General features: G+C 45.3%; 1 protein-coding gene across 2 annotated transcripts in view; it reads right to left on the bottom strand.

Moving 5' to 3' along the window:
* The window catches only part of LOC127585051 (ras GTPase-activating protein nGAP-like), a 95,780-nt gene that overhangs the window by 10,220 nt on the left and 60,041 nt on the right, over nt 1–25,519 (bottom strand). For both annotated transcript variants that reach the window (XM_052042188.1, XM_052042189.1), the window contains 7 exons: nt 21,876–22,424; nt 17,954–18,098; nt 11,009–11,153; nt 9,739–9,975; nt 7,232–7,433; nt 5,147–5,247; nt 1,805–2,174 (listed from right to left, as the gene is read on the bottom strand). In XM_052042188.1, coding sequence (XP_051898148.1) covers nt 1,805–2,174; nt 5,147–5,247; nt 7,232–7,433; nt 9,739–9,975; nt 11,009–11,153; nt 17,954–18,098; nt 21,876–22,424 — 1,749 coding nt within the window. The remainder of the gene's footprint in view (nt 1–1,804; nt 2,175–5,146; nt 5,248–7,231; nt 7,434–9,738; nt 9,976–11,008; nt 11,154–17,953; nt 18,099–21,875; nt 22,425–25,519) is intronic.

Consider the following 25,519-nt stretch of genomic DNA (forward strand, 5'->3'; position numbering starts at 1 on the left):
GAGACCACACTTGGAGTATTGTGTGCAGTTCTTGTCGTAGAAGGATGTCATTAAGCTGGAAAGAGTACAGAAAAGATTCACAAGGACTGGAAGGTTTGAGTTATAACGAGAGACTTTTTTCCCTGGAGTGTAGGAGGCTGATACCCTTTCATCTAGGCAACATCATGGAAACCTCTCCAAACCTTCCTGTAATGGGGCGACCAGAAGTGCACCCAATACTCTATGCGGCCCAACAAAAGTTTCATACTTGCAGATTGCTTCTGTTCAGGTATAACAATTTGCTGCTTACAGTTGCATTGAAGGAGTCAAAATAAAACTTCAACAAACACAATGGGCAGCCTTTCATTTTTGGTTAATGCTTTAACGTTCAGAGCTGGAGGGAGCATTGTCCCCAAAGTCCAGGCCGATAAAAGGAGCACGCATCACAGAGAGATATAACACAGAAACAGGCCCTTCAGCCCAACATGTCTATGCTGACCATCAAACACCCATTTACACTAAACCCCTCCATTAGTCACAATTTTTATTCTCCCCACATTCCCATCAATTCCCCCAGATTTCTACCACTCAGCTACACACTAGAGGAATTTACCGCGCCCAATTAACCTAACAATCCGCACGTCTTTGGGACATGACAGGAAACTCGAGCACCCGGGGGAAACCCACGCGGTCACGGGGAGAACGTGCAAACTCCACACAGACAGCACCTAAGGTCAGGATTGAACCCGGGTCTCTGGCACTGTGAGGCTGTCTCCTGCATGCACCGTTCTTCAGAAGTCTATGCATGTTCCTCCGTCTCCCTGAGAAATCATGCGACATAGCATAAAAACAGGCCCTTTGGCCCACTATGTTTATGTTAACCATCAAGTTCTATCTATACTAATCCCATTTACCAGCACTTGGAGCATAGCCTTCTGTGCTGTGGCAATTCAAATGCTTGACTCCTAAGTGTTGTGAGAGTCTCTGCCTCCACCACCCCTCCAGGCAGTGTGTTCCAGATTCCAACCACCTTCTGGGTGAGGAAGTTCTTCCTCAAGATCCCCTCTAAACCTTTTATTCCTCACCTTAAACCCATGCCTTCTGGTCTTGTTTTTGGGAAAACTTTCTTATTAGATCCCCTATCTATGCCTATCATAATGTTGTATATATATGTCACTGTCGTTCCTCACCATCCTCTGCTCCAAAGAAAACAAGCCCAGCCCATCCAGTCTCTCCATGTAACTGTAAACAGCCCATCCCAGGCAACGTCCTGATGAATCTCCTCTGGACCCTCTCCATCGCAACTACATGCTTCTTATAGTATGGTGACCAAAACTAAACACAAAGTTCCAGCTGTGGCCTACCCAATGTCTTATAAAGTTGTATTAAGACATCCTTGCACTTCCATTCTATGTCCTGGCTAACAAAGGCCTTCTTCACCACCTTCTTCAACCTGCGCTGCCACCTTCAACGATCTTTGAACGTGTACACCAAGAGCCCTGGACTGTCTCCTGTTCGCTACGTTTTCTCAACTCCTTGTGAATCTTTTTTTGCCCTTTCCCTTGACTTTCTACCTCACTGCAACCTGGAGACCAGAACTCGGCACAATCCTCCACGTGAAGTCGAAACAGGATCCCGTTTCTGCCTCACAGCTTCACCTCCAGAAATGAGCAAGTCCTTGACGAACAATAGGTCTCTGATGAAAATATTAACCTGTCCTGCAATCTGCTGCCAGTTTCCTGCTTTTTCATTTCAATGTGAGCAGTGCCTATTGACTCACGCACAAAATCACTGAGTAAAGTTTGCTGAGGGACTATTTAGTTACCTGCATCTTCGGATGGGGGCTGATGTGCGTGCGAGGGTGTGGCGACCTTAGCGAGTGGGTGCCAGAGTATGGCATCTTCGTTAAGGTGCTGTAGCCTCTGTCTGGCAAACTGGCGATAGTGTCTCGGTCAGCGTGACTTCCCTTGTCCGAACCTGGCTGGCAAGTGGGCGAGGTCTGCGCTACGCTGGGTCTCTTCCGCGCTGGCGCGCTCTGGGTGCGTTTCACCGTGGCCGCGCTGTTGCTCGGCAACCTGCCGTGGCCCAAGTTCTGCTCTTCCACCGTGGCCTTATGCAAGCTCAACAGAGACGCGCTGACCAGATTGACGTCCTTGGGGGCCACGTAGGTTGGTTTGTCATCCCGGTTATAAGGGCTGAAAGAGAAGACCACCCACGTGAGTATGGCCTGGATGATCGCAACCGCACCGTCTATTCTGGGGGCGTAGGTTGTTAAACCAAGTGGGGGAGTGGTTGTGCACTGAGGTGGCAGTTTCCTAGAATATAAAATATAGAATATAGAATGATAGAATGCAGAGCTGGGCTGAGAAGTGGCAGATAAGTGTGAAGTGATACACTTCGGGAGATCGAATTCGAAGGCAGAATACAAGGTTAATGGCAGGACTCTTAGCAGTGTGGAGGAACAGAGGGATCTTGGGGTCCACATCCATAGATCCCTCAAGGTTGCCACACAGGTCGATAAGGTTGTTAAGAAGGCTTATGGAGTGTTGGCCTTCATTAGTCAGGGTATTGAGTTCAAGAGCCATGAGGTGATGTTGCAGCTCTATAGAACTCTGGTCAGACCACACTTGGAGTATTGTGTTCAGTTCTGGTCACCCCATTATAGAAAGGATGTGGAAGCTTTAGAGAGCGTGCAGAGATTTACCAGGATACTGCCTGGATTGGAGAGCATGTCTTATGAGGATAGGTTGAGTGAGCCAGGGCTTTTCTCTTTGGAGAGGAGGAGGATGAGAGGTGACTTGACAGAGGTGTACAAGATGATAAGAGGCATAGATCGAGTGGAAAGTCAGAGATTTAGATACGCTACACTTGGTTCCCTCTTCCAAATTGTTAATGTATATCATGAACAGTTGCAGACACAGCACCGACCTCTGCGGCACCTCTGATTGCCAACCAGAGAAACACTCATTTATCCCAACACTCTGCCTTCTATTGGTTAACCAATCCTCTATCCATGCTAATACTTCATCCCCAACTCCGTGCGTCCTTACCTTATAGATAAGTCTTTTATGCGGCACCTTATCAAATGCCTTCTGGAAATCCAAGTATACAACATCCACCTGTTCCCCTCTATCCACTGCACTCATTATATCCTCAAAGAACTCCAGTAAGATGGTCAAACAGGATCTGCTCTTCCTGAATCCATGCTGTGTCTGCCTGATGGAACCATTGCTATCCAAATGCCTCACTATTTCTTCCTTAATGATAGCTTCAAACATTTTCCCGACTACAGATGTTAAGCTAGCTGGCCTATAGTTACCTGCCTTTTGCCTACATCCTTTTTTAAACAGTAGCATGACATTCACTGTCTTCCACTCTGCCAGGACCTGCCCAGAATCCAGAGAATTTTGGTAAGTTATCACAAACACATCTACTATAACTTCTGCCATTTCTTTCAGTACCCTGAGATGCATCCCAGCAGGATCAGGGGACTTGTCTACCTTTAGGCCCACTAGTTTGCTCAGCACTACCTCTTTAGTGATAGCGATTGTATCGAGTGGCGAGATTGTAGTGATTGAATCCTCACCTCCCATTGCATCAATAACATCTCTCTTTGGCATGTTACACATGTCCTCCACTGTGAAGACCAACACAAAATAGTCATTCAAAGCCTCAGCCATTTCCACATTACCCAATATTAATTCCCCCTTTTCATCTTCCAAGGGACCTACGTTCACCTTAGCCACCCTTTTCTGCTTTATATAATTATGAAAAATTTTACTATCTGTTTTTATATTTTGTGCTAGTTTACTTTCATAATCTATCTTCCTTTTCTTTATTGCTTGCATAAATGCACTCATCCAGGCAAGTGGAGAACATTCCATCCTGCTCCTGAGTTGAAGATGGTGGAAAGGTCTTGGGGTGTCAGGAGATGAGTCACTCATTGCAGGATACCCGGCCTCTGGCCTGTCCTTGTCAAGACACTTCTTATATGACTGGCCCAGTTGAGTTTCTGCTGACTGATGATCCCTCCAGGAATTAGTGGTCAGTAATTGTTACCTTGGCAACTTCAGTCTGTACCCTATCACTAACATTGCCTCTGTTCCCTCCACCTCTTCCCCTCCTGGTGATTAACATGCACATTTACTCACTTTTCCAGTTCTAATGAAGGATCCTTGCCCTGAGTGTTGACTCCAGTTTCTCTCCCCTCTGATGCTACCTGACCTGCTGAGTATTTCTGCCATTTGCTGCTTATGCTTTGGATTTTTACTGTCTGCAGTTTTTTGCTCCAATTATTTGATGGAAAATGTCTTAATGAGAGCACCAACCTTACCAGTAAGCACGTGACTTTTTCAATTTTAATCCATAAAAAAACAACCAAAAATTCCCTGAAGGTCTTGTTGGAAAAAAGCAGTTTTTGTGTCATCAGTGAAGCTCATCCTGGCAATAAGGATTCAGGAACAGCTTCTTCCCCTCCGCCATCAGATTTCTGAACGGTCCATGAACCCAGGAACACTACCTCGTTATTCCTTTTATTTTGCACTATTTATTTATTTTTTGTAATTTATAGTAATTTTATATCTTTACACTGTACCGCTGCCCCAAAACAACAAATTTCACATCATATGTCAGTGACAATAAATCTGACTCTGAAGTATTAACAATGCAGAATTTACTTATATGCTACTTAATAATACATATCTATTACTTTAAGAATATCTCTCATTACTTTCAAAAGGCACAAATATAAACTACTGAGTAATCCCGTTTACTCATGGGATGGCACTGGTTTATTATTGTCACACATACCAAGATACAATGAAAAACTTTTGTTTTCCCTGCTACCCAGCCAGATCACGCCATACATAAGGATATCGAGGTAGTAAAAAGAAACAGTATGCAGAATATAGTGTTGCAGTTGCAGAGAAAATGCAGCGCAGGTAGACAAGTGTGCTGGTCATTAGCAAAATAGTTCCAATTTAGAGGATCGTGGTAAGTTTTAATATGTTAATATAACTTTGGATGAATACATGTTGATACTGTTACTGAACTGCACTTCATAGACACTAAAAGTTGACACATCTATTTTAATAACTGTAAACTAAATAGTTTAGAAATTTTAGAAACCTTTATCCCCTCATAATTAACCAGCTTGCCAAGGCCATACCTGAACTCCTGGTGATGTATCGGTGGTGCATTTGGGTTCTCCATTAAGTGGGTAATCCCGTTGAGGATGGCAGGGAGGGGCTGCAGCTTGTTGAGTTTGTGCTGTTAGTGTTGCAAGTTGAACAGAATCGCCCAAGGGTGCATAGGAAAGAGATGGTAAACAGAGAACATTAGTGGTGACTGGTGGACGTCAGCATGGTGGTGAGTCACTAACACAGGAACCTTATCTAATCTGGAGATAAACTCAAGACCCACCCACAGCTGGGGATTTAAATTCATTTAATGAAACAATAAGAACAAATGATGACCATATAAACATTCTTACTGAGACTGCAGATGCTGGAATCTGGAGCAACACAGAGAACCGGAGGATCTTGACCCAAAACGTTGACTATGTCCCTCCACAGATGCTGCCTGACCCGTTGAGTTCCTCCAGTATTTTGAGTGTGCTGAACATTATTACAACCCACTGATGTATTCCTTACTTGGTCCGTGACTCTGGAGATAATTCAGTATAGGTGACTGCTAAACACCCTCAGCTGAAGCCTCTCATGTTTTGAGGGCACAATTTTCATCTGTTGCCTTCTTCTTCACCTCCCATTTTCCTTCACATAGCAATGGACTCCAAATTCTGGATCACCATGTCTAAATCCATGCACCTCCCTTCCTTCCCCAAAACATCCCTTTTTCCCTTATCTTATTTAATATCCCTTTATGCAGCTCAACATCCATTTTGTTGTCCAATAATGTGCAACACCTTGGGAAATTGTAATAATGTTGAGGGTGATTATATTAGCCAGAAGTGTCATTACGGGAAATAAATGGAGGAGTGAGACTGATGGGATAACATAGACAATGGGCTGAATGACCTCCTATGTTGTAAGATGTGAAATGGGCAGAAATCCCTTTGCTTTCTGACCTCCACTCCCCTTCACATAGGGTGTGCTCCAAGATCTGGAACTCCTTCCCCACACCTCTCCCGCTCCTTTTCTTCTAAGGCAGAACCTAAAACCAGTAGCAAAGCTCCCTCCGCATTCCCCTAGCAACAGTCATCAATGCCAGTCCCCAAAGGGCATTGTGAGGGTATTCACACACTTGGCACTACATTCTAGGAAAATGCCAACTCAGTGCATTAGCTCTGGACCCAGTCCCAGTCAGAACCGAGTGCAGAATATTCAGATACAATTCTGGAAGAACATTCAGCGTTCTCCCTCTCTGCGGGCACACTGCCTCACAATCCCAAAGACCTGCGTTTGATCCTGACCGCCGGTGCTGTCTGTGTGGAGTTTGCACGTTCTCCCTGTGACCGCATGGGCTTCCCCTGGGTGCTCCAGTTTCCTCTCAAGTCCCAAACTCATATATGTTCGTAGTCAAAGTCAAAGTCGAGTCTATTGTCATATGCACAAGTACATGTGTGCACAATTGCAATGAAAAACTTACTGGACTTGCAACAGCATCGCAAGCACCATCACATCAGAGGCAAAGCATTCGCAAGAATAACATGTTGAACATAAATTATACAAAATCTTACAATCAGAACAAAACCAAAGTCCATTGTAGAGAAAAGTAGTCAAAGTGGTCCCAGTGCTGCTGTACTGAGGTCGTGATTAGGGTTGTGCAGGTTGGTTCAAGAACTGAATGGTTGAAGGGAAGTAGCTGTTCCTGAACCTGGTGGTGTGGGACTTCAGGCTTCTGTACCTCCTGCCCGATGGTAGCCGCGAGAAGAGGGCACAGTGGGTTAACTCTCCATTGTAAATTGTCCCCAGTGTGTAGGTGAATGGTAGAGCTGAGGGGAATATGAGGAGACTAAGACGGGATAAATGTAAGAGGGAGCTCGATAGTCTAAGGACCAAAGAAACTGTTTCCATGGCTGCATAACTTTATGACAATATTCCCTCCCAGGCAACATCATTGTAAGTCTCCTATCCATTCTCTCCAGTTCAATCACATCTTGGGAGTGTGGTGGAGGATTAAGGAAGTAAATGACCAGAAATTATCCACCACAGTTGCTGAAAGACATTGACCTCAATGACTCAGTCATGGCGAGGAGAGAGATGAAAACAAAGTTAATGTGAGAGAACTGTACCTGGTCCAAGCGAGAGACAATGTCACAGAGAAGAGAGTGCAGGATGGAAAGTTCCAGCCCGAGGTCGATGCAACCTTCAAACTCCGAGGGATTCATGTTGGGCTCTGAATTGGAAATTCTCGTCAGGAAGAGCGTCATGTTCTCCCGGTTCGACATCAGGAAGTCATCCATGAAGGTCATGTAGCCTTCCTTGTCTTCGAACCTGAGTGATGAGCACAAACCGAGTTTAGCAACCGCTGCCCTGTGAGTAATGCGACGTGGTGGGAGATGCAGCACGTCTCACAGAGGAGAACAGTAGGCCACACTGACCACTTTCCACCCCTGATCCCATCATTATCAGTCTTTTGTTAAAGCCCTGCTTCAATCCTGGCCTCTGATAAACTGAATTCCCATTGAAAACTATGTTAAGGTACAACACTTCCAGTTAAAATAGGTCAAAATGGCCTAATGCAGGTCACAGTATGGATGTAGATATAGAACAATGCAACACAGGAACAGGCCCTTCAGCTGAGCATGTTGCCAAATTAAACTAAATCCCTCCTGCCTGCACATGATCCATATCCTTCCATTCCCTGCATGCTCGTGCACCTAGCTAAAAGCCTCTTGAACGCCCCTATTGTATCTGCTTCCCCTACCACCCCTGGCAGCACGTTCCAGGCACCAACCACTCTCTGGATGAAAAAACTTGCCCCACACATCTCCTTTAAACTCCCCCCTCCGCTGACCCCCTCTCACCTTAAAGCTATGCCCTCCAGTATTTGACATTTCCACCCTGGGAGAAAGATTCTGACTGTCTACCCTATCTACGCCTCTCATAATTTTATAAACTTCGATCAGGTCTCTCTGACGCTCCAGAGAAAACAACCTAAGTTTGTCCAACCTCTCCTAATAGCTCATGCCCTCTAATCCAGGCAGCATCCTGGTGAACCTCTTCTACACCCTCTCCAAAGCCTCCACATCCTTCCTGTAATGAGCTGACCAGAACTGCACGCAATACTCCAAGTGCAGCCTAACCAAAGTTTCATGTAACTGCAACATTGAACTAAACTTAAAAATATTAATTAACTTGTAAAGTGAATGTTATTATTGAGGCCAAGTTTTTATTCTTCCTTTATCACAACATCCAAAAGCTGGAGGAAGGTTGATTGATTGGTTAGCTTGCTTAATTACTGATATAGGAGAGAGGAACATCAAAGCATCATATAGTATGGAAACCAGCCCTTGTCCATCACATCAGTTCTGACCATTAAGCACCAATTTACACCAATCCCATTTCATTCTCCCCACATTCCCCTCAGCTCTCCCTGGATTCTACCACTCACCTACATACTAGGTGCAAGTTACAGTGGCCAATTAACCTACTAATCTGCACAAGTTTAGGATTTGGGAGGAAGCTGAAGCAATCTGGAGGGAATCAGACAGTCACAGGGAGAACAAGTCATAGAGTCATTGAGTGACACAGCACAGAAAGTGGCCCTTCGGCCCACCGAGTCTGTGCCGACCATCAACCACCCACTTACACTAATCCTACATTAATCCTGTTATTTTTTTATTCTCCCCACATTCTCATCAACTGCCTGCACACTAGGGTGCAATTTACAGGGTCAATTAACCTACCAACCCACGTGTCTTTGGGATGTGGGAGGAAACTGGAGCACCCAAAGGAAACCCACACAGTCACAGGGAGAAGGTGCAAACCCCACACAGACAGCACCCGAAGCCAAGATTGAACCTGGGTCTCTGGAGCTGTGAGGCAGTGACTGTACCAGCTGTGTCACTGTGCCACTCTGTGTTGGCTCAAGAGACTTCCTACCAATCATTTATTCAACCACTTAATCTTGGTTGGTTCTCTTGGTGAAGTACTGAACGAGAGCTGTGATGGTGGAAGTGCTAACTTTTTAGATGAGCCATTAAAGTGAGGTCCTCACAGGTGGAAGGGACGATCCCATTGGCCGACACACGAGACTGCAGATGCCTGGATGTCCTTTTGTATGTGAATCCCTCAAAGTTAACCTGCAGGGACAGTGAGCGATGAGGAAGGCAGATAGCATCACAGGAGACTGCAGACGCTGGAATCTGGAGCAACAAACAATCTGCTGGAGGAACTCAGCAGGTCGAGCAGCATCTGTGAGGAGGAAAGGAACTGTCGATGTTTCAGCTCTGATGCAGGGTTTCAACCTGAAATGTTGATAATTCCTTTCTTGCCCACAGATGTTCTTTATCCACTGAGTTCCTCCAGCAGTTTGTTGGTTACATTGGCCACTTTTGGAAGGAGAGCAGGCAAGTTCTGCCCAATGCCTTAAGCCAATATTCAAACCAACCCACTATCAGATTATTAACCCATTGCAGTTTGTGGGAGCTTGCTGTGCCCAAATTTGGCTGCCTGCCTTTCCCGCATCATAACAGTGACCATGTTTGGAAAGCACTTCATTGGGCGTGGGTCCCTGAGGTGCTATAGAAATGCAAGCCTCCCTCTCCTATTTCACTTGTGGACGGGATGGACCTACGTGGTGAAGTTGGCCAAGTTCTGAATGACCTTGGCGATGAGGGTGAGAGCCCGTGCGGTGCTGTCATTGGGATACTCCTGAGTCAGGTTGAAGAGGCTGGGAGACATGATTGCCGGACAAAGGAACCGCAGAAAGAGCGAAGCACAGATCATCCTCTGCCCGATGTCCATCTTCCCTCGGTTGATACACTCCTGTTGCCAAGCCGCAAATATCTGCCTCAGCTCATCGGGAAAGGCACTGGAAACAAGGCACACGCAAGGAAGGTTAGGGCAACCTACAAACCATTGGAGACCACAAACACTTCTTGCTCAGTACGGGTTTGCAGAGCTGTAAGTAGACAGAACTTGAGTCTCCAGCAATATCTGAAGATTATCAGACTTCACCCCACACACACCACTGGGGGAAAAGAGGCCCAATGACGAGGCTTCATGTGCACCAAATGGAGGTTGCTACCAGTCCTGAGCTTCCTTGGGTCACCAAGCAAGTTCCCAGGCTACCAGTGGGGAACTTTGATCTCTTGTTCAGAGGCTGAGAGTCTGGTTACTTAGATTGATTATGTAAAACTAGTGTTACATAGGGGACTATTCCAGAAAGGAGGAGCGATTTCGTTACTGGTGAGATTGTAAATCTTTGGAATTTTCTCTCTCAGAGGCCTGTGGAGGCCTGGTCAGTGACTACTGTAAAATCAGGTGTATAAGTCTATCTTCTGGGTCTTTTGGAAGAAGGATGTGCGAATTATATAGAGTGCATTTGTCTGAGAAATTTGGCCTTGGCAAAAATACGTTTTGACATTTATTCTTTTAAAACTCTGTTATTATTTTTCATGCTTGTTCATATTTTGTTAAAATGGAGGTCTCCAGGGTCTGCACTTAGGTGGACAGAGGAGCCAAGACCCGACTGGGACACCACAGCCGTGCACTCTCAGGCTTGGTGGCAAGAGAGGACAATTGATTGTTCAAGCAACACCAGGAAACTGTAAGATATAACACAGTGCATTATTACTGGAATAAATAGGTAATGAAAACTTGAATTTTTACTGATCTAAAACTTGTAGGAGAAAAGATAATTTATTTTAATCCCAAGACAAGTGTTTACCTAAATTTGATAACCCCAAAGGAGCAATTTGTCCATCAGTGCAGCCAAAATGTCATATTTTGTCTATATTCAAGCATTATAGATGATAGGAATCTAGGGATAGTATTAAGATAATGGATGACCAGAGGGGTTGAGTGGCCTCTACTTGCTCCAACATTTGTTCCTACGTACTCACCATTGGGAATCCATTATCTGCTTAAATGCTTCTTCACAGCTTTCCCTCATATTGGATTGGTTTTCCAATGCGTCATTGGCTGGGCACTTGTTTGGATCAACTTCATAATTTTCTTCAGGATTATAGAGCCTTATTACGAAGTCTCCTGTAAATTGCATTGTAGGAGGTCAAAATCTGCAGTACTTTAGATATTTTTAAGATATTTATTTATTAGTCACATGTAGATTGAAACACACAGTGAAATACATCTTTTTGCGTTACTGAGAATGTGCTGGGGGCAGCCCGCAAGTGTCGCCACTCTTGTGCATTGAGTGCGAGGTTGTTGTTGCGACACCACTGAACCAGCCAATGTACCTCACTCCTGTACGCCTCCTCATCACCATCTGAGATTCTGCCAACAGCAGTGGTGTCATTGGCGAATCTATAGATGTCATTTGAGCTGTACTTAGCCACACAGTCATGAGTCTAGAGAGAGTACAGCACATATCCTTGAGGTGTGCCTGTGTTGATTGTCAGCAAGGAGGAGGAATCTATCTACACCTGCCATGAAAATATTCAAAGACTCTGCTTCCACTGCCCTTGGACAAAGAGTTCCAAAGGTTAGGAAGAGTTCTTAGAGGAAAAGCTGTGCCTTACCTTTGTCTTAAGTGGACAGCGCTTTATTTCTAAACAAGACCTTTGTTCTAGATTCTCCCACTAAAGGAACTATCCTCCATTTTCATCCTATCAAGACTCATCTGGATCTTATATGTTTCAGTCATTGCTTCTCCCTCTTCCAAAATTCTGTGGTTAGAAGCCTATCCTGTCTAACTTTTCCCATTCCAGGAACTGATCAAGTGAACCATCCTCAAAGAAGCTTCCTTAAAGACGTGATCCGCCACACTTGCAATGACATCATCGGCTGCACCCAGTAAGGAGCTAAGGCTGTCCTGGGGAATGCCAGAAGTACCACATTGAGTTTATTTTTATGTATTTTCTACCCATGTGACCTCAATGTTATTAAAGACTCTTGGACCCCTTGTAACCTTCAGCACTCCTACACCTCATGGCTGGGTTGCACACCCAGGGTTGGGAACAACTGAACTGGAGGACAGATGTAGGACAAGGGTTAAACCATTGCCGGTCTAGACCCTGGAATTCCTTCCTCAAAAGCAATGTTGGATCACTTTTGTTAGAAGTACTGCATTGGCTCAAAAAAGCAGTTCACCACCGCCTTCTGAAGGGCAGTTGGGGATGGACAATAAATACTGGTCTGGAGAGCAATGCTCACATCCAAAAAATGAAAATGGAAAAAGAGGTTGAAAGGCTTCATGGCCCACTCTTGATTCTATTTCTTGTCTTCCTTCTGCAGGGGCAGAGGTAGCAGAGTGTCCTGTCCAAGTAATGAATCTACTGGAGGAACTCAGCAGGTCGACCAGCACATTGTGCGTTGCTCCAGCAGGTTGTGTGTTGCTCCAGCAGATTGTGTATTGTTCCAGCAGACTGTGTGTTGTTCCAGCAGGTTGTGTGTTGCTCCAGCAGGTTGTGTGTTGTTCCAGCAGATTGTCTGTTGCTCCAGCAGATTGTGTGTTGTTCCAGCAGACTGTGTGTTGTTCCAGCAGGTTGTGTGTTGATCCAGCAGGTTGTGTATTGCTCCAGCAGATTGTGTGTTGCTCCAGATTCCGGCATCTGCAGCCCCTTGTGTTGGCCCGATCCAAGTCATCAGGCAATGCTGTTCTGCACCTGGCCACTAGATGGTGGCAGTGAGATACCTTGTGCAGTACATTTTCCTGCATGTCTGCCCAATCTTCACTCATACTTTGAAGAGACTTCGCAGAGTTCCTGCAGCAGCGTGTGTGTTGCTCCAGATTCCAGCACCTGTAGTCTCTTGTGTCTCCATTTTTACTACGCCACTGCAAAGTCTCTTTGAAGAAGTTTTCCTCCTGTCTTAACAGGGGTTCTGTGAGACTCTCTCTCACTGCTCCCCTCTGTGGTTTATACTGGCTATCTCCCCTCCAGTCCACATGAAGGGTCTCGACACAGAACGTCAACTGACCGTTTCCCTCCACAGATGCTGCCTGACCGGCTGAGTTCCTCGTTTTTTGCTCCAGATTCCAGCATCTGCAGTCTCTTGTATCTCTGTCAGGGTAGATGGTGTTGAATGTAATATACTGAGGTGAAAGATCTGGTTATTGGAAAGCAAAGAGCAAGGTGAAATTGATCTTCCTCAGGTTGGTGGGCTGTGACTAGTGGAAGACAGCATAGACCAGTTCCAGGGCCTGGGTATTCACAATCCACATCAACAATTTGGCTGAGGGAACCAAACGTCATATTTCCAAGTTTGCGGATGATGCAAAACCTGGTGGGATTGTGTGCAGGGAGGAGGATGTAAAGAGGCTTTATGGGGAAACTGACAAACTGATTGAGTGGGCAAAGTCATGGCAGATGAAATATAATGTAGAGAAAATGTGGTTATCCACTTTGGTACACAAATCAGAAAAGCAAAGAAATTTACTAAACGATGAGAGATTAGGTAACGGAACATAGAACAGTATTGGACAGGAACAGACCCTTCAGCCCACGATGTCTGTGCCGAACATGATGCTAATTTAATCTGCACATCTGCCTGGGCATTGTCTATGCCCCTCTGTTCCCTAAATGCCTGTCTAAATGCCTGTTAAATGGTGTCTCCATCACTTCCCCGGCAGTGTTTTCCAGGCACCTATAACTCCCTATGTAAAAAAACTTGCCTAGTAAACCTCCTTTAAACTTTCCCCCTCTTACCTTAAAGCTATTCCCTATAGTATTTGACATTTCTACCCTGGGGAAAAGAGTCTGACTGTCTACCCTATCTATGCCTCTCATAATTTTATAAACTTCTATCAGGTCTCCCCTCAGCCTCCGCCGCTCCGGAGAGAACAATCCAAGTTTGTTCAACCTCTCCTTATAACTAATACTCTCTAATCCGGGCAGCATCCTGGTGAACCGCTTCTGCGCCTTTTTCAAAGCCTCCACACCCTTCCTGTAATGTGGTGACCAGAACTGCACACAATACTCCAAATGCGGCCTAACCAAAGTTTTATATAGCTGCAACATGACTTCCTTACTTTTATACTCAACACCCGACCGATGAAGGCAAGTATGCCATACACTTTCTTTGCCACCCTACCTACTTGTGTTAATGTTTGAAGGGGCTTCGGTGTTTTTGTACACAAGTCACTAAAAGTCAATATGAAGTGACCTGGAGGGAAAATCCCTTATTATGAAAGGATTTGAGTACAGGAGTGGAAATGCTTCACAGTTGGATGGGGTTTTTTGAGACTGTACCCAGGGTATTGTATACTGTTTTAGTTTCCTTATCTAACGAAGGATATACTTGCTATAGAGGGAGTGGAGTGAAGATTTGGTAGACTGGTTCCAGGGATGGCCACATTGTGTAGATTAGGCCTGTGTTCTCCAGAGTTCAGATGAATGAGGGAACATCTCAAATGTACAAAATTCTTATAGGGCTCAACAGTTGGCGTCAGGAGGATGTTTTCCTTGGGTGATGAGTCTAGAATCAGGGGTCACAATCTCAGAGAAAGGAGTCAGACCGAGATGAAGAGAAACTTCTTCACTTAGATGACGGTGCATCTTTGGAATTTTCTACCCTGCAGGACTGCGGATGTCAGTCAGTGAATTCATTCAAAACAGACATCGACAGGTTTTTGACTATTAAGAGAGTCAAGGTGATACGGGGAGGAAAGTGATGCTGATGTAGAAGGTCAGCCATGCTCTTGATGAATACCAGAATAGGTTAAAAGGGCCAAAGGGCCTTCACTTGCTCATGTTCTTATCGCAGGAGATCCCAAAAACCTCAGGGCACTGTTTTGAAGAAGATCACGTACACTCTCCCCTGCATCCGGTGACCAATATTTAGCCCTCAATTAGTATCATAGAGCATAGAACGGTACAGCACAATACAGGCTCTTTGGCCCACAATGTTGTGCCGACCTTTGAACCTCGCCTAAGACTATCTAACCCCTTCCTCTCACATATCCCTCTATTTTAAATTCCTCCATATGCTTATCTAGTAATCTCTTGAATTTGACCAATGTACCTGCCTCCACCACCGCCCCAGGCAGTGCATTCCATGTCCCAACAACTCTCTGGGTAAAAAACCTCCCTCTGATATCTCCCTTGAACTTCCCACCCATTACTTTAAAGCCATGCCCTCTTGTATTGAGCATTGGTGCCCTGGGAAAGAGGCACTGGCTGTCCACTCTATCTATTCCTCTTAACATTTTGTACACCTCTATCATGTCTCCTCTCATCCTCCTTCTCTCCAAAGAGTAAAGCCCCAGCTCCCTTAGTCTCTCCTCATAATCCATACTCTCTAAACCAGGCAGCATCCTGGTAAATCTCCTCTGCACCCTTGCCAACGTTTCCACATCCTTCCTACGATGAGGCGACTAGAACTGGATACAATACTCTAAGTGTGGTCTAACCAGAGTTTTATACAGCTGCATCATTACCTCGTGGATCTTAAACTTGATCCCTCGACTTATGAAAGCTAACATCCCATAAGCTTTCTTAACTACCCTATCCATCTGTGAGGCAACTTTCAGGGATCTATGGATATGGACTTCCAGATGTGTATCACTAAGACAGATCATCAAACACCACATCCACCACACCATTCATTCCCTTCACACCAGCACACCCTGGGTGCAGTGTGCACCATCACTGTGGTTACTCCCCACAATACTCCGACAGCAGCTTCCAAATGTGTGACTTCTGGCACTGGGCAGGGAAACAAGACCATGAGGGCACCACCACATGCAGGTTCCCCTCCAAGCCAGACATCACTCTGGTTTTGGAAATACATCGCTGTTCCTTCATTACTGCTGGATCCCTCCCCAACAGCGCTGTGGCAGCACCTTCACCAGAGCTACTGCAATGGTTCAAAAAGGAGGCCCAGAGCCACCCTCTCAAGGTCAACTAGGGATGGACAATAAACGTTGGCTCTGCCTGGAATCCCAGATGCCAAAAAAAATCAGACGTATCATGTTGGATCTTGCTGTGCACTCATTGGATGATGCGTCTTATACATTCCAACAGTGACTGCACTTCAAATGTGACTTCACTGGATGTCCTGAGGTTTTGAAAATGTGCTATAGAAATGCAAGACTTGTTGTTGCTGGGTTAAGTTGGCAAGAAGTGGAGAGCAAACGCAAGTGAAGAGATAAGATTTAGAGACACAAGAGACGGCAGATCTGGAGCAACCTACAAAATACTACTCAGCGGGTCAGGCAGCAACTGTGGAGGGAAATGGACAGTCAACGTTTAAGGTCGAGACGCTTCATCTGGATATAGACTTGCTGTGATCTAACTGAACGGTGGAGAGCATCAAGAGGCTGGACAACCACCTTCTGTTCCTGAGGTCAATGGAAGCACGGCCCCTTGACCTAAGAACCCACAGCGAGAGGACGGGAAAGTGGCTGTCGGATAAATGAGTAGGAGGTTAAATTGCCGAAGGGATTATCCCAGCAAGTGATGCCCAACTTCAGAAATGAAGATCATTCCCTTGGATAAAAGGCAGCAAATGCGGAAACATTCAACAGGCTAGGCAGCACCTTCGTCCTGAAACATTAGCTCTGTTTCTTTCTCCACGGATGCTGCTTGGTCTGCTGAGTATTTCCAGCATCTGCAGTTTTCTATAATTTTCATTCTCTAGTCCACCTCTAATACCCCAGGTTAAAAAAAAACTATAAAGAGAAAAAAAATTCCATGTTTTTTAATTCAATTTCTCATATTTCCAAAAAGGCCATTCATCCCAATGAATCCATGCCAGAACTCAGAGCAATCTTATTAATCCTATTCCCCGTATTTCCCTGTAACCCATTCTCTCCCACATGCCCATCAACTGACCTCCTTGATCCTCCTGCCACTCACCTACACATTTGGGGCAATTTACCTTGGCCAGTTAACCTACCAACCCGCACGTCTTTGGGATGTGGGAGGAAACTGGTGCACGTGGAGGAAACCCACGTGCGGTCACAGGGAGAACGTGCAAACTCCACACAGACAGCACCGGAGGTCAGGATTGAACACGACGCTGAAGCTGTGAAGCAGCACCTCCACCAGCTATTTCACTCAGCACCCTTTGAATGCTACCTCTTAAAATTCACTTAGAGGTTGTGGGTGTCACTAGCACTTGCCTGTCCCTTATTGACGAGATGGTGTTGAGTTTGAACTGCCGTAACCCACGTGGTGAAGGTCCTCCCAGAGTCGTTGGCAAGGGAGCTCCAGATTTAGACGCAGTAATGATCGAAACACGGCGATTTAGTTCTAACTCAGAATGTTTGCTTACTTAGAGATGGAAACATAAACCATTGGAATAATGGCCAAGAATTGTCTAATTGCATAAAGGCGATGGAAGAGTATCGAGCAGATTGGCCAATGGTGGATGGATGGTTGGGAGTCGGAGTTTATGTGAAGAAGTCCACAAGTACACACCTAATCACTAAACCACAAGGAGGACATAGAACTACAGCACAGTACAGGCCCTTCAGCCCACAATGTTGTGCCGACATTTTATCCTGCTCTAAGATCTATCTAACCCTTCCCTCCCACATAGCCCTCCATAACTCTATCATTCATGTGTCTATCTAAGAGTCTCTTAAATGTCCCTAATGTATCTGCCCTCAATACCTCTTCAAGCAGTACATTCCACACATCCACCACTCTCTGTGTAAAAAAACTTACCCCTGACATCCCCCTTATACCTTCCTCCAATCACCTTAAGATTATGTCCCCTCCTGTTAGCCATTGTCGCCCTGGGAAAAAGTCTCTGACTGTCCACTCGATCTATGCCTCTTATCATCTTGTACACCTCTATTGTCACCTCTCATCCTTCTTCTCTCCAAAGAGGAAAGCCCGAGCTCACTCAACCTGTGGCCTATTCAAAGCCACATTTAATCTTACCAAGAGTGTCCACCAGGTACTTCTGTCCCACCAGCTTCATGTATTCATCGATCGCTTTGGTGGTCAAGGTATTTTCTCTAAAGAGCACTGAGTGGTTTTCCTCACAGCGATCGACCTCCGCGATCCCCGACTTGATGAGGAAGTCCTACAGAGTCACAGCAAAGACAGAAAGGGTGAATTTTTTCATTATCCCTTGTCATCAGTGGCAATGGTAAATTAGTAAATTGGTTTACTATTGTTACATGTACTGAAGTACAGTGAAAAACTTTGTTTTGCATGCCATGCATGCAGATCACTTCATTACGAGGGCATTGACGTAATACAAGGAAAAAACAGAATGCAGAATAAAGTGTTACAATTGCAGAGAAAGTGCAGTGCAGGCAGACAATAAGGTACAAGGCCATAACGAGGTAGATTGTGAGGTAAAGAGTCCATCTCATCGTACTAGGGAACCATTCAATAGTCTTATAACAGCAGGGTAGAAGCTGTCCTTGAGCCTGGTTGTATGTACGTATGTACGTCCTTGAACCTGGTGGTCCGTGCTTTCAGGCTCCTGTATCTTCTGCCCGATGGGAGGGGAGAAGAGAGAACGTCCACAATGCCAACATTTGTGGTCCATCTATGGAATCCCCTTCTGCTGAGAGGTGTGGGGTCTGACTCACTCAGTACATTCAAGGCGGGAGACAATAGATAATCGGACAAGAGAGGAATCAAGGGTTACAGGGATCAGGCAAGAAATTGTTGAGTCGGAGACCAGATCACCTGTGATCTGATTGAATGACAGAACAGTTTGAGGGGCTAAACGACCTGCTTCTGCTCATTAAACATATGAATCAGGAATAAGTCACTGGGTCCTTTGAATATGCTCTGCCATTTAATAAGATCATGACTGATCTGTCTGTAACCTCAAATCTGCATCTGTAACTACTTGGAGTAACCTTCCACTTCTTTGCTTATCAAGAACCTCTCTATGTCCAGCTTGAAAATATTCAAAGACTCTGCTTCCACTGCCCATTGAGGAAGAGAAGTCCCAAAACTCACGAACCTCGGAGGGGAAAATTTTCACCTCATTTCTGCCTTAAATGCGTGACCCTCTTACTTTTAACCCTCATTCCAGATCTTTGAGGAAATATCCGCCTCACATCCAGCCTGTCAATCCCCCTCAGAATCTCATGTTCAATCAAATCATCTCTCTAGAAGAGTGAGTGATGATCTGATTGAACTTATAAGATTCGAGGGGTCTTGACAAGCTGGATGTGGGGAGGATACTTAGAAAACTCCAGAGAATACAAGGCTAGCCTGTCTACCCTTTCCTTGTAAGACAACTCATCCATTCCAGGTACTGGTTTAGTAAACCTCCCCTCTCAATGCATTAACATCCTTCATGAAGCACAATGCTTCAGATGTGGTCTCAGTAATGTCCTATCTAACTGAAGAACATCCTCTCTACTTTTGTAACATACAGTAACAATTTCCAGTTTTCTTTCAATACTCAATAACATTCTGTTAGTTTTCTTAATACCTCACCGTACCCACATAATTATCTTCTGTGAATCGTGCCCAAGGATATCCAAACACCCAGCACCACAAGAACACAAGAAAGGAGCAGGAGTAGACCACCAGACCCCTCAAGCCTGTCCCACTATTCAATATGATTATGGCTGATCTGTGCTGGCCTCAACTCCTCTTCTGTGCCAGTTCCCCATAACTCTCAATTTCTTGATCTTTCCAATATTTATCTACCTCTATTTTAAATAGATCTAACGGTCTGGTTTCCACCACCCCTCGGGGCAGAGAATTCCAAAGATTCATTTCCCTTTGAGAGAAGAAATTATGATGCACTTCAGTTTTAAATGACTGGTCCTTATGTTATCTATGTTTGTGACTCTCCCACTAATGAAAACATCTCAACGTCCACCCTGACCAGCCCCCTTAGGATCTCATCTGTTTGAATAAACTCCAAGGAATACAGCCTCAAACTGTAAATAGGACAACCTTCTCATTCCAGGAATTACATTGGTGAATCTCCTTTGGACTGCCCGTAATGCTACTGTATCCTTTAAGTAAGAGGACCAAAACTGTGCACGGTATTCCTAATGTGGCCTCACCACAGCCTGCACAATGGTAACTAAAATTCTCAAATCTTAAGCTCCAACCCCATTGCAATAACGGCCGATGAGCTGTTTGCCTTCTTAACCACTTGTTGGATGCCTGCTGACTTTTTGTGATTCATGCACTAGAACGCCAAAACACCTCTGAACTTCACTCATTTGCAGTCTCTCTCCATTCAGTTGACAATCCACTTCCTCTCACCGAAGTGCATGACTTCACACTTCCCAACATTAAACTCGACTTGCCAGGTTTTCACCCAATCACACAATCTATCTATATCCCATTGCAGAATCACAATGTCCTCATCACAACATGCCCTTCCACCTGTTTTTGTATCATTGGCAAGCATTTTATTCCCTCTGCTAAGTCATTATTGTAAATAGAAAGCAACTGAGGGCCAAGAACCGATCCCTGGGGTACTCCATTAGTTATGTCCCTCCAGCCTGAAAAGGACCCATTTAATCCAACTCTGTTTTCTAGGCAACAGCTAACACACTTCCTCCAATACTTAACTTATGCACCACCTCTGTAATTTCTCACAGTTCTGCACTCTCTCACAGCTCTGCAATCTCTCAACATCTAATTAAAGTGCCCTATTAGGCTGAAGCATAACCTCCCTTCTCACAATAAACAATAGCATTCTGTTATTAGCTTTCCTAATTATTGGTTGTACCAGTCTTTTGCAAATCATGCACTAAGACACCCAGGTGCCTTTGCACTTCAGAGTTCTGCAATCCCTCACCACTTAGATAATATGCTTTATTTTTCTCTGTTAAAAATGGACAATTCCAAATTTTCCCACATTATATTTCACTTGCCAGATCCTTATCCACTCATTTAATCCATCAATATCCCACTGTTATGCCCTTTTCGCAACTTACTTTCCGACCTATGTGACATCAAATTTAGCAACCATAGATTCAGTCCTTTATATAACTTGCAAAAGGTTGGGACCCAGCACTGATGCCAGTGACACACCACTCCTTACATCTTGCCAACCATTTACACTCACTGTCTGTTTCCTATTTTCTTGTTTTCTCACTTTCCCAGTTCTGACCTGAAATGTTAACTCTGTTTTTGCCCTCTCTCCACGGATGCTGCCTGACCTGTTGAGTATTTGCACCACTTTCTGTTTTCATGCCTTCCTGGTTCTTTCCTGTTCGCCAGTAAATCTTCTATCCACACCAACATGTTATATATTCCACAATAACTTTTGATATGCCTCCTTATCAAATGCCTTCTGGAAATCTAAGCAGAGATAATTGATTTATTATTGTCACATGTACCGAGATACAGTGAAGAGTTTTTGTACATCCACTTTATCCACAGTACAACGTTTTTTCTTCAAAGAACCTGTTCCCATTCTATACGTTGTGAGGCTTTTGACCCAAGGAGCTTAACATACCACAATTATAGACCATAAGACAAAGGAGCAGAAGCCAGCCATTCAGCCCATCGAGTCTGCTCTGCCATTCTATCATGAGCTGATCCATTCTCCCATTTAGCCTCACTCCCCCACCTTCTCACCATAACCTTTGATGCCCTGGCTACTCAGATACTTATCAATCTCTGCCTTCAATACACCCAATGACTTTGCCTCCATAGCCGCCCGTGGCAACAAATTCCACAGATTCACCACACTCTGGCTACAGAAATTTCTCCACATCTCTGTTCTGAATGGGTGCCCTTCAATCCTGAAGTCGTGCCCTCTTGTACTAGACTCACTATTATGCCAAGATATTGCCAAGTACTGCTGTTGTAGCCATCAGAGGCTGCCTGGCTTGGATTAAGGGAGGCAGAGCCAACGTACCTTGGCTTTGCCAACACTTTGTAGGACATGAACCAACGCTGAGGCCACCTCTTCCTTCTCCTTCACTTTCAAGTCCGGTTCCAGCACAGTGCACAGGGTGGTATGATTACAGATCAGGTACTCCGCAAACTCCTTGTAGTGTATCATGGGCAGGACCTTGATGTTCTGGTAACGCAGGCTGAGTCTGATCGTTGGCATGACCACCTTGCCCTTGTTGAGGGTCTGGACGTTGATGCTGTGCCACTTCTCCACGTGATGGCGTCCCATGACCTCCGCCAGCGGGATGGTGACAGAGCCGAGGGCGCTCATCTCCTTCCTCTTCTTGTCCTCGTCCCTGAAGAGGTGCAGGGTGACTTCCTTCATGGGAGGAAGGTTGTTGAACTCGAAGTGCTCCCCCCAGAACAGCTCCTCAGTGTTGAACTTGCTGGTCGTACGGGCATAGAGGGACCCATCGAGATGCAGCTCACAGAAGTACTTCTTCCTGGGTGTCAAGTCTTTCACTTCATTCACCCACAGGCTCAACATGTTCTCCACCCTCTCACGGTTGTCCTGGGAAGGAAAAGACAGGCAAAACATCAAGGAAGGAGATAAGACAAGCAGGGTCAAGAGGCTGCTACCATCAACCATCCTCAACCTGTCCAAATAAAGATCCACAAGGATGTTACCAGGACTAGAGGGCTTGACTTATAAGGAGACACAGTAGTGTAGTGGTTAGCATGATGATATTACAGCACCAGCGACCCGGGTTCAATTCCGGCTGTTGTCTGTAGAGAGTTTGTACGTTCTCCCTGTGTCTGCCTGGGTTTCCTCCGGTTGCTCCGGTTTCCTCCCACATTCCAAAAGGCGTATGGGTTAGGAAGCTGTGGGCACGCTATGTTGGTGCCGGAAGTGTGGCGACACTTGCGGGCTGCCGCCAGAACACTCTACGCAAAAAAGATGCATTTCACTGTGTGTTTCGATGTGCGTGTGATTAATAAAGATATCTTATCTAATAGGCTGGGACCTTTTTCCTTGGAGCACAGGAGGCTGAGGGGTGACCTTATAGAGGTTTATAAAATCATGAGGGGTTTACATAAGGTGGGTGGTCAAAGTCTTTTTCCCCAGAGTAGGGGAGTCTAAAATAGGAGGATATAAATTTAAGGTGAGATGGAAAAGATTTAAAAGGGACCTGAGGGGCAAGTTTTTCACACAGGGGGTGGTGGGTATATGGAACAAGCTACCCAAGGAAGCTGTAGAGGTGGGTACCATTGCAATGTTTAAAAGACATTTAGACAGATACATGGATAGAACAGGTCTAGAGGGATATGGGCCAAACACAGGCAAATGGGACTAACTGAGACAGACATTTGGTCAGCATGGATGTGTTGGGCTGAAGGGCCTGTTTCCATGCTGTATAACTCTACGACTCTAATCAGACATAGCGGTAAATCAGTGAATTGGTTTATTATTGTCACATGTACTGAGGTACAGTGAAAAACTTTGTTTTGCATGCCATCCATACAGATCATTTCATCACATCAGTGCATTGCGGTAGTACAAGGGAAAAGGCAGAATTAAGTGTTACAGTTACAGAGAAAGTGCAGTGCAGGCAGACAAAAAGTTCAAGGTAGATTGTGAGGTCAAGAGTCCATCTTATTGTACTAAGGAACCGTTTAATAGTCTTATCAAAGCGGGATAGAAGTTGTCCTTGAGGCTGGTGGTGGTGCTTTCGGGCTTTTGAATCTGCTGCCCGATGGGAGGGGGGGGCGGAGAGATAATGTCCGGGGTGGGTGGGGTCTTTGATTATGCTGGCTGCTTTACTAAGGCAGCGAGAAGTGTAGACAGAATACTGTACAAGTGTACAAAATACTGCAGATGCTGAGAATATGAAATAAAAACAGAGAATGCCGGAAACACCCAGCAGGTCATTGACAAGAAACATCTTCTACATTTCTCTCTCTGTAGACATTGAATGTTTTCAGCATTCTACATAAAGGAAGTTTCTTGGCCAGTTCAGATCCTTGACTCCTTAATTCCCTCTCCATAGACGCGGTCTGACCTGCTGCGTATTTCCAGCATTCTGTTTTACTTTCAGAATCAGCATTATTCCTTTCCCTTTGAGCAGTTCATTTCATTAAGCAGTGGTCTCATCGTCTTCCCAGCTCTGTCTGTAGTCCTGCAGGTTAAATCACTTCAAGACCCCATCCTATCATTTTTTAGAGACACCAGAGACTGCAGATGCTGTTACTCTGGAACAACACAACAAATGCTGGAGGAACTCAGGGGTCAGTCAGCACCTATGGAAGAGAATAGTCTATGTTACAGGTCGAGACCCTTCATCAGGACTGGAACGAAAGAGGGGAGATATCCAGCTTAAATAAAAGTGGGGGGAAGGGGTGGAGCGAGAGCTGGCAGGTGATAGGTGGATCCAGGTGAGGGGGGTGTTAGGCAGGTGAGGGGGGTGAGAGTGGGCATGATGTAAGAAGCTGGGAGATGATAGGTGGAAGTGACAAAGGGTTGAAGGGGATGGAGTCTGACAGGAGAGGACAGTGGACCATGGAATAAAGGGCAGGAGGCGGGGTGGGGAACCGGTGGGAGGAATGTGTGGGTGATGGGCAGGTCGAGAGGGCAGAGGAGGGGAAAGAGAAGGGGTGTAGGGGGCAGGTGGGATAAGGGAAAACAAAGGTGGGGGGCTGGAGGGGAGTGGTTACCAGAAGTTAGAGAAATCGATGTTCATGCCATCAGGTTGGAGACTACCAAGGCGGAATATGAGGTGCTGTTCCTCTAATCTATGTCTAGCCTCAATTTGGCAGTGGAGCAGTCCACGGACAGACATGTTGGTGTGAGTATTTTTTCAATATGTCGTGTTCCTTCCTGTTCACTTAGCCTGCTGCCTGCTTCCACTATACTTCAGGCAGTGCTTTCCAGACCCTGGCACCCTCAGGGTGAAAATATTTCTCCCCAATTCTTCCATCAATTACTTTAAAGTCATGAAATCCTGAATAGTTATAGCACAGATGTAGGCTGTTCAGGTCGTCCTCTTGTTCAATCCACCAGCCTTTACTCCGCTGCCTTGCAAATTTTTCTCCCCCACTGTTGGAGATGTTGCTTGGAAGTTGTTGGTACAGGATGACTGAAAACTTGGCCTCAATAATAACATTCACTCTACAAGTTAATTCATATTTTTAAGTTTAATCCAATGTTGCAGCTGCATAAAACTTTGGTTAGGCCGCACTTGGAGTATTGTGTGCAGTTCAGGTCACCCCATTACAGGAAGGATGTGGAGGATTTGGAGAGGGTGCAGAAGAGGTTCACCAGGATCCTGCCTGGATTAGAGGGTATGAGCTATAAGGAGAGGTTGGACAAACTTGGGTTGTTTTCTCTGGAGCGTCGGAGGCTAAGGGGAGACCTAATAGAAGTTTATAAAATCATGAGAGGCATAGATAGGGCAGACAGTCGGTATGTTTTTCCCAGGGTAGAAATGTCAAATACTAGAGGACATGCATTTAAGGTGAGAGGGGGAAAGTTTAAAGGAGATGTGCGGGGCAAGTTTTTTTTACACAGAGAGTGATGGGTGCCTGGAACGGGCTGCCAAGGGTGGTGGTGGAAGCAAATATGAGAGTGTCATTTAAGAGGCTGTTAGATAAACACATGACTATGCAGGG

This window comes from Pristis pectinata, chromosome 31 (genome assembly GCF_009764475.1).
Source record: "Pristis pectinata isolate sPriPec2 chromosome 31, sPriPec2.1.pri, whole genome shotgun sequence".
In the NCBI taxonomy this organism is placed as follows: domain Eukaryota; kingdom Metazoa; phylum Chordata; class Chondrichthyes; order Rhinopristiformes; family Pristidae; genus Pristis; species Pristis pectinata.